Genomic DNA, 14,682 nt, shown 5'->3' with positions numbered 1-14,682 from the left:
CTGGCAGATTTTAATGAACACCATTTCATCAGCAAATAAGAATACATTTTGTTTAGCCGTTGTTCACACACAAGTAAGATTAAAAGGACATAGGAAAGCTGTAATACATGTAGACATTGAAAAGTCGGGTATGATTAATAACACATGGAAGTGGAAGGGAAACCATCTACCCCAGTGTTTCCCTTTTCAAACAGTATGCTGACATTGTGGGCCAGCCCAAACATTTTCTCACAAAATGGCACTAATTTTACAGTGCACAGATATATTGTCTTCACAAAAAGTCGAAACAACTTGTAGATAAAATATGGAAAAAAGGGCAGAAAAACACAATTTTATACAATTTGTATAAAAATGATTGAATAAAAAATATTCTAATGGCAAGTTTAATTTCAATTAAATTGTTATTGTTTGTTAATTGCTGAAATCATTGTGCCAACGTTAAGTTGTTGGAAATGGCAAAATTTCATGGAACGCTACCCTTGATAGTCTTGGATATGCAATCATCTATTGAAGCCAGAAAACAGGTAATTCATTGGCCTCAAATATTGTTTTTGGTTCTGAAGTTTGACTGGAGGTCTATGAACTCATCAACTAATTCTTTATCTTCTTCAATTTTTGCAAAAAATGTTGTTCGATCCAGAAGTTTTGTTTCTCACCAAAATAACTTGCAAATTTAATTTGCAATGCTGACAGATGTTTCATGATGTTTCTGAAACATCTGCACTTTTAAGCTTCTCACCAACCATTTTCAAATGGGCCATATTTCTTTTGACATCTTGTTTTCTTCACAGATGTAGCTTAATCATGAAGACCTGAACTTTCTGGAAACAGAAAATCTGATTTTAATTTGATTTTTGCAATGACAAATTCAGATCTTACTTCTTGATGCCATGCTGGGATGCATAATCTAAAATTATCAATATGAGAAATGGAAATATATAAAATAAAATATATTGAAATTATCAATATGAGAAATGAAAAGTATATAAAATAAAATACATTAAAATTATCAATATGAAGAATGAAAATATATAAAACAAAATATATTGAAATCATCAATATGAGAAATGAAAATATATAAAATAAAATATATTGAAATTATCAATATGAAGAATGAAAATATATAAAATAAAATATATTGAAATTATCAATATGAAGAATGAAAATATATAAAACAAAATATATTGAAATCATCAATATGAGAAATGAAAATATATAAAATAAAATATATTGAAATTATCAATATGAGGAATGAAAATATATAAAATAAAATATATTGAAATTATCAATATGAGAAATGAAAATATATGAAATAAAATATATTGAAATTATCAATATGAGGAATGAAAATATATAAAATAAAAGATATTGACATAAAAGAATCTCTAATCAAAAAAAGAGTTGTCACTAAATTGTCAAATTTCCCCAATTTCTTCTTGAATATGAGGAATGAAAATATATAAAATGATTTCAAATGTTAAAAGAAACCGATTGTGTCAGAATAACTCAGTTCAAACAACAAATCTAAACTACAATGTTTACATGGGATCTTTGTTGCACTGTAATGTGGAACACAACAGAAATGTTAGTGAGAAAATTTTTTTAGTTTTTACTGTCAGTGTCAACACTTGGTCAATTGCCTCCCATAGACGTTTCATGGTAGGAGGAACGTCTTGTTGGAGAAAAACTAATAGCTACGTGTAATGATAAACACAGGATGGAATAAAAGACATCCAACCGTGACCTTTCATATTAGTAACGAAGCATTAAACATTTAATCAGCAAACAATACTTGTAAGGAGAAAACAACAGATGCATTTATTATGCCATATTGAATACATACAAAACCAGTTCTGTACCCAATATATAGTAGTGATTTCAAAAGTTAAAAAAAAAATATGATTTCAGCTAGAATCGAAACCAAAACATTTAGCTCTCCAGAGATATTTGCTACCATATAACCTAAGAATACATGCAGATCAAAACTTTAAAAATTAACTCACTTAAACATATCAATTTATACTTGCACATGTGTAGTGGAAACACATTAAGTCCATCTGTGCCTGCCAACTTGCAATTTTTCGATTTTGATCCCTTAGCAGCTATTTTTACCGGCTAAAAAACCAAGGTCACTTTTATAATATACTAGTAGACTGCCTGGTCATAAAATACACTTAAATATGATATTTTAATTTATGCAGATTTCATATTTATTATTATAGAGTCAAGTCTCTATAAATTATATTGTACCTAATATATAGTAATGATTTCAAATGTTAAAAGAAGAATATGACTTCAATGCTGGCTAGAATTGAAACCAAAACATGTAGCTCTCCATCCTTATTCGTTACCCTCTAAGTTACACGTACAAAAAGTTAAATGTATATTTGCACATACGTAGAAGAGCACTGCAAGTCAACTTATGCATGCCAAATTTTTTTTTTTTTTAAATTTTTATCCTTTAGCAACTATTTTTACTAACTAAAAAAAACAAATCGAATTTGTTCATAGGTCCAAATCACCCATATATCAAGTTTCAAGTCTGTAGACCAAAAATTGACAGGTGTTTGGTAAAGACCGTCGTTCCTTATACAGATAGACAATGTCACTTTTGTGTGTGTGTGTATGTATGTATATATGTGTATGTATAATATATATATATATATATATATATATATATATATATAATGTACATACAGATATATATGTATGTATAGTGATAAGTAGTAAAATTACACATATCGTTAAGGATCCAAATATCATACTAGAATTGTCTGCAAGAACCCATGGCATCTATATCTATAAAATAGTAGCGTTCCTGTATGTCTGTGTGTACAACTCTCCTGGTCAAGAAATATATAAATCTGTTATAGGCTATTTATCAAAGGAGATTACACATTCAATTTTATGCGTGATTTCTATGTATAGTATTTTTCAAACAAAATCTGCACTGAATGAGCAACCTCATTTGCATATTATATTAAAGAAAATCTATTTTAATGATTAGCTCAATCTTATTAATTATTTGCTGAATAGAATCGTTTTACTTGTACTATTTAGAAATATTATTTAAAGTTTATTTAGTTTATTTTTAATTCAATTTATATTTGATTTAATTTATTTTCAATTAGTAATATTTGACAACAGTTGTGTTTAAATCCGTATTAAGTTATGAGAGTTATTTCCCTTTTAGCTAATACAAGGAAACCTATGCAGCATTATTGGAGGTTGTATCTTTGATAGAACAAGTATGTTAAAAGGCCGCATTGCCCGGGAAGAGTAACATTAATATGTTTTGTTATAGTATTTTATCTAAAATAATCTATTTGGCATTGGACAGGATTTTTAAAAATCATAATCACTTAAAACTATTTTTTTCTTTATTTTTAAGAAGGGTATTTACAATAAAATGTCATTGTGTTTTTTTATACAATTTTATACAAGAAAATCTATGTGGCGTTATTGGAGGTTGTATCTTTGATAGAGCAAGTACGTTAAAATGCTGTGTTGCCAGGGAAGAGTAACATTAATACGTTTTGTTCGGAATTGCTAGAGATAATAGCAGGCGTATTCAAACGTAACTTCACCTTTCTTTTTTTTATATGGTCTGAGCAATGTCAGGTAGCCTTGCTAGTAATAGATAAAGCACTAAGTAAAATTCTTCTAGTGATTGAATGTTCAATTCTCCGTGCAGGCAATACTAAGAATAGAATTGCGAATTACTTAAGACTTCTACCCAGTCATGCTTGATGAAACTAGAGCAGTTTACCTCCATAAATTAAATAAAGGACTCATTCAAAATTCTGTATATTGTGAAAATAACATTCAGGATTAGAACAGTAATCTGAATAATCCGTTTGAATTTTATTTACTTATTGCTTTTGATGAGATTGTTTCTTTTATTTATCATAACATTTTATAGAATCACTTCCATCTGTCAAACTTTTATGCATTTCTTCCCCACCCCACATCATTTTCCTTTTTTACATATCGTATTTGTTTTTTTATTTTTTACTTTTAGTGACATTGCTTTCTGACAGTCGCGTTTACTTTTTAAGTAAAACAAATGTGTGGTTTGAATTTGTGCCCAACAATCATAAGCAGCAAAGAATTTAATATTGAGGCCAAGAATTCCCTAAGTAAATATATTTTCCCAGGCAATGCTGGGACACAGGTCCTGCTTGTTTACAATATTTTCTCCTCTTTTAAAATTACTTTTCCTAATCTCAATTTTTTTTCCCCTGTAGATGGCTATGTTACAGTTTATATCCAGTGGCTTACCACGTGTCGCCGTTCCCAGCACCATCCATTGTGACCATCTTATTGAAGCACAATTGGGTGGAGATAAAGATTTATCTCGCGCCAAGGTAAGTTAATACGTAATTATTTTCTACAATTCTTTGGTTGGGATGGCCAGCCTTTAGAGTATTAGCTGAACACATTTTTAATGAAGCGCTGTTTCAAAGCCAAAGTTGGTAGAAGATTAAAAAGTTTATAGATTCTATATTTCCATTGAGTAGACTGAAAAGCAATCAAAAGATGTTATTGAGGGCTCTAAGGGTTTTCTGTCGAAGACTTTGGGTTTACTTTTAGTGTCCTTGCAACTCTTACTTCTACCTTATTATGTCCTTTAGTTTTCACATTTCACAATGTTTCTGACAAAAGCAATAAAAATTTGTGGTTTTTTTATTTTATGTCAACTGTTGTTCTCTGTGTTACATGGAGATTTACAATTCTCTCAACATCATCATCATCATCAAACTATTCATTTCATTAGGTCATTTTGGAACTTGATAAATGTTAACTCATAGTAAAAACAAAAATAAAACAATATCTGGTTTCTGTTTGGTTGAGTCGCTGTAATCCAATTTGTCTGTTCTACTGAGTTGTCTCAAGTTTTTTCTTATTTTTTCTCTCTATGATGACTGTTCAATGGTTTATTTATTGGTGTCATCATCATATCTGGTTTATTGTGTTATTTTCCTTGCTCGTAGGTTTCATGTACTGACATATCATTTTAAGATTTCTACAAATAACTTAATCTGAATAATGTTTCAGAATTTTTTTACAAAAGGATTAATGATGTGTATTATTTGGATTATTATTAATAATAATCTATTAATAGTATATTTTTTGTTAATTTTAAAATTTTTCTTGTTTCTTTTATTTTTTTCCTCTTGTAAAATCTTTTGTGATTTTATGTCAATTTCAGTATAAATTGATATAATTTCTGACTTGAGGTGATTTTGATCTCTAGAAACAATCATCTTATAAAATCCAGTTTCATGATAGTGCGCAAGTAGTTTTATGATACCATTTTAATAAATTAAGAGATCAATCGGTTATACGAAATTTGTAAATAAAAAAAAATGAATATTTTCATTGTATGCATAAAAATTGTCGAAATCTTTTTGATATTTTACTTTATTATTAATTTAAAAAAAAAGGAGTAATTCTTTACAGTTTTATTTTGTTTGAGAAAATTGTTGAAAACTTTCTTTTTTATTTTTTTATAGGATATTAATAAAGAAGTATATAATTTCCTGCAAAGTGCAGGTGCCAAATATGGTGTAGGCTTCTGGAAACCTGGGAGCGGTATCATTCACCAGGTAAGTTATTTTAGTTTCAACTAAATTCACAATTAGTTCATATGTCAAATTAACACAATTCTAAATTTGTACATTTAAACAAAAATTGTTGATATGGAATTTTACACTAAGAATACTTGGAAATGTATTTATTTCATTAATAATCTTAGATAAATCTCCAAATATCTCGAAGGTGTAAACATCAAATTCAATAAGTGAGTCTATATTTTAATGTAAATAAAATGGAGAAATAAATATATGCTAGATCTACGGATCAGGTCATGCTCTATCACTTTATTGAGGATAAAGTTGTAATAGATTTGCTATCTCTAATTTTAAATGCAGATCACAGCTTCAAGGAAACTGCTATATTATTCAGCCTTATACAATAGTGTATATATATTGTACTTCTTTTCCTCCTCCAATGATGTCCGGTCCTGGATATGACCTTAACTATATCCGATGGTGAGGCCCCAGCCTGCAGGCTTTGGGGAGTGTTGAGCCACCCTTTAGTTGCCATTGCTCCCAGGTCCACAAAAAATTTTCTTGAAAATCACTGGATTCGGCATTAAATAACCTGAAAAGGGTTGAGATGCCGTAAAACAAAAACAGCCAAACCAATAATGTCCAGTGAGTGATGTGACTGAATTCATCTGTTCTGGGTTCCAGTTGATCTCTTGGTGTTCGGTGGTCACTCTGGCAAAGACCCTGAGTTGAAAAGTCCTCTCTGGCAAATTACCACTTCCCTCAAAAAGGCAAATCATCCAGCATTGGTTTGGGGAGCAAAAATCATTTAAGCCAAACGAAGAAAGAATAACGCTTTGATGAATGGTCTTTTTGGATAAAGTAACAATATTCATTGAAAAATTATACACTGATTCTTCACAAGTTTTAACTTAAGCTCTTGATATTCGTGACTGGACAGCATTCTTTGGTAAAGTCTGGACGATTTTCAAGTTCAATGGTTTCAATGCTAAGTTCAAACTGGTACAAGGCATGTTGTTAACATTTGAACTGCTATGTAGAGCATATAGATATAAGTTTAGAGATGTCATTAGCACATCTGTGAACTTCTACATGGATAAAGAATCATTTGGTGAGGTTTAGACTGTTCTCTCTGATAAAGAGGAGCAACTTCATTAATTTTTGACAGATTGCATTTAATAGATCATGTATGTGTTAATGTTTGTCAGTTTTTAATATTCATTATCTTCAAATAAATACTTATAAATCTTATTTTAACTAATGATACTTAATTTTCTTGAAATAAATACTTAGATATTATTTGAACTAATAATACTTAATTTTCTTCAAATAAATACTTATAAATATTATTTTAACTAATGATACTTAATTTTCTTCAAATAAATACTTAGATATTATTTGAACTAATAATACTTAATTTTCTTCAAATAAATACTTATAAATATTATTTGAATTTATTTGTAGATTATCCTTGAGAATTATGCCTTCCCAGGTGTTTTGATTATTGGCACTGACAGCCACACCCCCAACGGAGGTAAATATACATTTTGAAATCTTTTACCACAAGCATGATTTCCAATTATTATAAATATTTCTAATAGTTCATCTAAATTATGAATTTCTATTTATGAGTTTGACTTTTTTAAAAATAATTTTCTCTTTTGTATTTATTTATGCTGAGATAAACCTAAAAATGTATTTTAGGGCAATGATGATATTTCCTCATCTTAATGGTTCGGTGATGAACTTCTGTATGAGTAACTTGAAAATAACAAAAATTTCAACTTTGTATTATTTTGATTATATCAACTACTCTTCTCATCTTGAATGTTATTTTCATGTTTTGATCAATGTAACTTCTGACCTTCTCCAGCTGTATCTTGTCAAAGTTGGAAATCTGCATAGAATTTTGAACAGAACTTTTTATTTAATCCATGGGGTTAACATGCTCTCATTTCATCAGCCACGATTAGGTCTTTAAGTAATTCGTAATTGTATTCATCAGTGTTGAGAAGTAAACCTTCAACCTTCAAAGGACTATCGGTTAGAATCAAGTAATTATTAGCACGTTTATCCGTTGCGAGATGGATCTAGGTTTTAACTCTTGATATTACTAAGGCATCGGTAAACTGAAGAAAAGTTGCTTTTGTTATTTTGAAAAGAGATGGCATGAATGAATCTTAATCTATTAATATATGCAAATGATGTTTGGATTTTAGTAAATTGAATTTTAATGCAAATCTTGGAAGTTTTTTAATTTTCACTTTTCAGTTTCCAGATTTTAGATTGAAATAGTTTAACCATTTTTAACAAAAACAATAAAATTGTGTACCGTGCCCAGTATGTGCACTATACCTTGCCAAAGTGCATGTGTGCAGAGGGGAGACATTGGATGTAGTTTTGGTGAATTTCTGGCCACATGATGGTCTTAAATAATACAGCGTTGTTGTTGTTGACAATAATTGGAGTTAAAGGAAATCTAAGTGTTCAGAGTATGGCAGGGTATTTGCTTGGTTGCATGTCTGAATGGTTTCCAGCTCGTCAATGTTCTGAGCAAGATGGGCTTTCACGTTAATGATGTAATTTTTACACATGGTTACACTCTAGCTGGAAATAATTTTCAGAGTTTTCTACTTTTTAATGGAATTCTACTTTTTAATGGAATTCTACTTTTTAATGGAATTCTGCTTTTTTATTGGGGCAGGGGACGTTCAATGGATGGATGTAAGTTTTCTACTTTTTGGTTGAAATCTATTAAGAAAGTCACTAGAGCATTAGCTTCTTATTGTTTTGTTGCTATTTGGTTGGATTTTATTTCTTTTTCTCTATTTCTTATTCTTTCTCTTTCTGACTTTGTCTTTCTATATTCCTGTTTTTCTCTCTTTATTTGCCTTGTCTTTCTTTTCACCTTTTATGACAGTTTTCTGAAAACTAAATGTTAATTTTGCCATGGATGCTAACACTTCAAACATTTCATGAAGGGGTGGAAGAGTTAAATGATTTTTTATCAAAGAATGACTTCGTAGCCACCTCCCCAATATGCACATGCTGAGTCTTTCTCTTAATTTTGCCTTTCTTACTTGAAACCTATTGCAGTTGTTTAGAAAAAAAACTTGTTGTTGCACTTCCCTCTTGCCATACACAGAAGGGAAGGTTCGAAAATTCATCTTGATTGCAAATTTTTTTCATCACCTTTCTGAGTTTTAAATGAGTGACTCTCAAAAGTCTTGCAAAGTTATGCCAAGACACCCTGCCACCTTTTTATCGATTTTAATGATGTGCCTTGTCCAATGCAAAGCTGACATGGTTCACTTCACGTTTATAAAACTACTTGATAGTGTGATACTATAAAGTGGCCCTGAGGTGGATTTTAGCCACTAAGTGCTGAGAGGGGGGGGAAGAGGAAATAGCTCAGAATAAATAAAGAAATCGGAAATATCCTACAATCAACAATAGGTAGGAAGTAGCAAACAATAACAATAGAAACCTACAGATAAAACAGGGAAGGGCAGCTTCCGGTAGCCAGGGTGGGGTGGGCGACCTGAGATACCAAGACAGAGGAGAGAGTGGACATCTAGATGCGCTAGACGGCGGATGGAAGTTGGGCAGTTAGAGTTGACAACTAGATACCCTTGACGTCGGATGGGAGTTGATAACGACTACAGCTGAACAGTTATAGAGTTGACTGTGAAATAAAAATGTGGACAATTTTAGAGTTGACTGTGAAACAGAGATAGACGAGTGTAACATCAATAGAACGGCGAGAAGACACACACACACGAGTCCAAAAGTCAATTTATATGTGAACATTGGCGTTTGTGTTTTTCCTTTCTTTGTTCATATTTCTATTTTCTGAACCGCATGTGTTCTCATTGACAGTCGCCAACGGGAAAATGACGATCCCGCCATAAGAGGAATAGTCGAACGAAAAATCCATGGTACACGACGTTGGGAGTTGGTGTTCTGTCGTGGGGCGCACGTCTGGTTACAATATTAATCCTGTGGATGGAGTATTTTCACATTGAATTTTTTCTTCTAAAATGCTTAGTCATACACTTATCCACATAGATTTTTCCAAAGTATTTGATAAGGTCATATACAAACATCTAATTGAAAAACTAATGGTGCATAGCATTACTGGTAAAATAAACAAATTGATTGAGGCTTCTTTTTTTTTTAATTATAGAAATTGCTCCAGGCAATGCATGAACAACTTCATGTAAGAAATTTAAAAAAATAATTCTTTAAGATAAAAAAAATCTAAATATGTTAAATGGATTCTGCCCAGAAAACAGTAATTCTTACCCCATTTGTGAGAAACTTCTCTAATGGAATATGAGGACAAAAGAAAAAAATAAGTGAGAGTTATGAAAAGTAAACGCAAAGTCCATTTTCTATCCCCCTTAGATTAAGTTAACGGATCATGCTGTACTAAATGAAAAGTTCCGCAAATATTCAGCAGCTACACGTGTTTTATTTATGATTGACATAATATTGATGAAAACATTTAAAATGGAATTTTTAAATTTGCTGAATGCTGTTTTACTGTAACCATCAAAATTTGGTCAAATGAGGGGCATATTCTATTCAGTGCAAAAGCATCCACCATGGGCATAACAACAACCCATATTCATATATTATGAATGGTCAGAATTTGAAACTGGCTGAAGAGGAGAAAATGTTTAATTGTAGGAAACATGTGGCTGAAACTGCAAAAAGAAAAAAAAAAACAATAAATGTAATAGTGGGTGTTATAAAGAGATCAACCTATCTATAAAAGTGAACGTGTCTATGTGTCTGTGTACATTGCCCTACTCAATAACTCTGTCAATTTTTAGTCTACAGACTCAAAATTTGATATACAGGGTACTGAGATTTGGGGAAATCTATGTGATGGGTTTTCGGCCAGAAATTTGGCTGTTAAGGGGTCAAAGTTCAACGATTTGACCTTTGAGAACTCTACCAAACTCCTCCGACAATTTTGGGTCTACACACTTGAAATTTTAGATATAGGTCCCTTGGACATGGATCTAACTTAATAGCTTGATTTGAGCCCAAAACAAATGTTAAGGGGTCATAATAGGGATCAAATTTAAAAAAAATGACTTTTTTTTTTTTGCTCAGCATACACCTCCAAACACCCATGCTAGTATATCTATAAAAGTGAAAGTGTCTGTCTGTGTACATTTCCCTACACAATAACTCTGTCAATTTTCAATCTACAGACTCGAAATTTGATGTACAGGGCAGTGAGATTTGGGAAAATCTTTGTAATGCGTTTTTGGCCAGAAATTTGGCTGTTAAGGGGTCAAAGTTCAACGATTTGACCTTTGAGAACTCTACCAAACTCCTCCACCAATTTTGGGTCTAAACACTTGAAATTTTAGATATAGGTTCCTTGCACATGGATCTAACTTAATAACTTGATTTGAGCCCAAAACGATAAATATTAAGGGGTCATAATAGGGGTCAAAGTTTTAAAAGATTTTTACCTCTCTGATCTCTACCAAATTACTCAGACAATTTCTGGTTTAAACATTTTAAATTTTACATAAAGGGTATTCAGAGATAGGGCAAGCTTTTTAATTGGTTTGGGTAAAAAATATGAGCTGCCAATATATAAATGTATGTATGTATGTTTACATGTCTGCCTAAAACTTTTGACAGAGGTGACGGATTTTCACAAGATCATTATCGTTTTGAAGCTCGACTCTTCAGACGACAAATACCAACAAATTGGCTAAAAACATTTTCTTCACCCTCAACTGGGCATTTTTCTAGAGCTAGGGGTTACTTTTTTTTCACCGATATTTTTGAAAGTCATCCCCTCTTTTCGATTGTCTAGCCTTAATTTAAACTTACGTCACTTTCAGTTTGACGGTGGTCGTAACAGCAAAGACGTCACGTTTTTTTCCCGTTCTTTTCCTCCTTTGCGGTACAGATTCAAGCCTGCCTTCCTACTACCACTTTTTAATTTTTTTTTGATCAATACACACCTCCCAACACCCGGGTAACGCCGGCACCCATGCTAGTAACATATAAAGTCAAGATAATTGTATTTCAGTTGTACAAATCTGGAATATTCTGTGCAAGCATGGAGTTCTGTATTGCTAAATGATATTCTGAAGTTAAAAAATGATACAATTAAGGCAACAAAAATGGAGTATATTGTCATATGAGCATAGACTGGCAAAGATGAATAAATTAGTTCAGAAAAAAATGTTATGAAGTGACCATTATAACTTCTGCATATTTATGAAAAAATAGATTGAAATAAATAATTTATTCATCATTGTTATAATCAGTAGATTGTAGGCTGAAGTTGTCTACTCTGCGTGATAGCCTGGTAGTACAAAAAGTTTTCTAATGTATATACCATGAGGCATGGGAACAGATTACCTAAGAAGGCAGTGAAAGCATAATCAACAGCTTTTAGAATCCTGTAGACGAATATGTGAAATTGGACGCCCGCACAATCCACCTTAATCTTTAAATAAGCAAAGAGTTAGAATTGAGTAAATCAGCTCAGATTGTAGGAAAAATATGTAGAATAGTTTTCATGGAATTTGCATAATATTTCAAGATTAAAAGATGAGCTAATCCAAAAGTTTGTAACTAAATATTTACAATGTAAGAAATTTGTTTGATTGTAATGGAATTTGAATCTATTTTTCAACTTAAGGTGGCCTTGGCGGTGTGTGTGTCGGTGTTGGAGGTGCTGATGCTGTGGATGTGATGGCAGATATCCCTTGGGAACTTAAATGCCCTAAGGTATTTTTCTGTTTCTTAGCAACTTGTGATGTTTAATTTTTATTTTACAATTATTTAAATTTAAGAAAAATAATATTTTTATGTATTTTATTTCATTCCATGAATATTTGCTGACAAATATTAATTTTTCATATAATTTTATTGTCACCTGTTAACTATAAACTTGAGAAAAACCTTTTTTTTAATACTTATAAAATAGTATCACCAACATTGTCTGGGAATTAATGTGCCTTGTGTACTCTTGCTTCCATATTACCATTTTTACTCAGTTTAATTTTTGTATAGGGCTTTGTTTTTAATTATATCCAAGCAGACACACTACATTTATATTTAAGACTTTCAGGCCTAGATAGTTTATCTAATGTGTGTATAAGCATTTCTTGCAAGGCATGAAAATGGTTAAAAAAAAAAATGTTATAAATTTAAAAAATGAAGATGCAAAATTTATCAATTTTCAAAGTGCACTTTAATAAACTTAACAAAGTAAGGTATAAAAAATTAATTTAAATTAAAAATCTAAAAATCGTCTTAGATTTTATTTTATGTTGTGTAGATGTTGTTGCACTTAAAAACTAAAATTAAAAAAATTCACATTCCTTGATTTAGCATTGACTCTCAGTCTAATTATTTTTTTTTAATTAGTAAATTATGGTAAACAAAAGTAAATATTCTACAATTCACTTAAGTCTATTCCTTTCTCAAATCTTTTGAAATGTTCAAATTTCTTTTCACACTTATTTGCTAAGTATCTATATGCCGATTCTCAGACTTCCCAGTTGAGACAATATTTTTTTATTATTTTATATACATACACGCGTATATAGACCCAAATTTTAGTATATATTAGTTTTTAACTATTTGTACTTAAAGAAAAATAAGTTATTTTGTAACATTAAAATAATTTCCAATGCTTATTATAATATTTACTTATCCATTTATTTTTTTATTATAAATTATGTTTGAATTCATGGTTTGAAAGTTGTAAATCATAAATCAATGATGTGAAGCTATAATTATTTTAAGGTAGCTCCGTTTATAAGAAAATCCAAAAAGGTCAGTTGGTAAAACCTCTGACTGAAAATTTTCAATCATGTCATCCACATTTGGGAATTTATTTACTGTTAATGCAAAATTGGCGCTTCTACAGAATTGGGACGAGATAAATAAATGGAATTTTCAGATAAAAAAAACAATAGTTTCAACTGATTTTTTTTTTTTTTTGTCAATTCTAATAAGTTACAAATGGTAGCTTCTAAATTATGCAATCGAAGTTACCTGAATATTACTAAATTATTAAACAAAACAACTTTAATCATGTTAGCAGATAAAAAATTGCCACTATCTTGTTTAAATCAAAACAGAAAATTACCTCCCATTTTGATCTCTCCTGTGTTTTACGATTGTTTTCATCAAATTCTATTTTTTATTTTCATTTTCATTAATAAATAATTTTCTACCTTATCGATTGTCGTAATTTTTTGATATAATCATCTTAAAAATATAAGGAATACGAAGATACCATTGTTTTCATGTGAAATTAAATTTTACGATTTCCGAAATTTTGTCCTAATAGGTTAGAAGCACCGCAAAATCCTTAATTTCTAAAAGTAGCGAAATGAAAAAAACATTTTCTTTATACAAATGTCAGCCTTGAATGCAAATCGCATTACTGTTTTTTCTTTTGATGGATGTTAAGTGCGAACACAGGTCTTATTGTTATAAAGAAAATCAACTAAATTATTTATGATATCAAGTGTGAATGTAATATTATTTGCAGCTTTAAATATATAGAATAAAAATACTTTTGTTCCTAATTTATTAAGTTTTTTTTTATAGCATTGTTATTTACATTATATAAAGTTAAAGGAAAATAAATTATTTTAGACAATTAAAATAATTTCCAATGCTATTGATAATGTTTACCTATTCATTATCATTTATTTGTTTTTTTATATATTAAATATTATATTGTTTCTAATATTAATGCATAGTTAAAGCAAACAATTTTGTTTTCTAAAAAAAACACAATCTGATAAAGAAAACAAGAATTGAAGTAAAAATGCTTTCTTTCAAGATTGAATATAATACTTTCATTTGCAACTCTTGGATTGAAGATAGTTTTGTTGCTGAGTTTTTGGTAACAAAAATATGGGTAGTTTTAAGGTTTCTTGTAATTATTGAAGGAAACAAGTTTAGTTTTGGCAGCATTGAATGTGACCATCCATTTATGTCCCCATCCCACTACAGATCGGAGGTCATCCTCTAGTGCTTTTGCCATTTCTTTAGATATGTGTTCATTTGTTTTCCTGTCGTGTCTGTTATAGAGTTTAGTGTCGTC

General features: G+C 30.4%; 1 protein-coding gene across 1 annotated transcript in view; it reads left to right on the top strand.

Moving 5' to 3' along the window:
- The window catches only part of LOC145291995 (putative aconitate hydratase, mitochondrial), a 100,620-nt gene that overhangs the window by 43,993 nt on the left and 41,945 nt on the right, over positions 1 to 14,682 (top strand). Inside the window, exons 6-9 of the mRNA XM_080137972.1 lie at positions 4,248 to 4,367; positions 5,517 to 5,609; positions 7,038 to 7,107; positions 12,256 to 12,344. Coding sequence (XP_079994098.1) covers positions 4,248 to 4,367; positions 5,517 to 5,609; positions 7,038 to 7,107; positions 12,256 to 12,344 — 372 coding nt within the window. The remainder of the gene's footprint in view (positions 1 to 4,247; positions 4,368 to 5,516; positions 5,610 to 7,037; positions 7,108 to 12,255; positions 12,345 to 14,682) is intronic.

This window comes from Euprymna scolopes, chromosome 13 (assembly GCF_053919585.1).
Source record: "Euprymna scolopes isolate OS-2025 chromosome 13, ASM5391958v1, whole genome shotgun sequence".
Classification (NCBI taxonomy): domain Eukaryota; kingdom Metazoa; phylum Mollusca; class Cephalopoda; order Sepiida; family Sepiolidae; genus Euprymna; species Euprymna scolopes.
The sequence above is the reverse complement of the archived record's forward strand: the minus strand, read 5'-3'. Positions and strand labels throughout refer to the sequence as shown.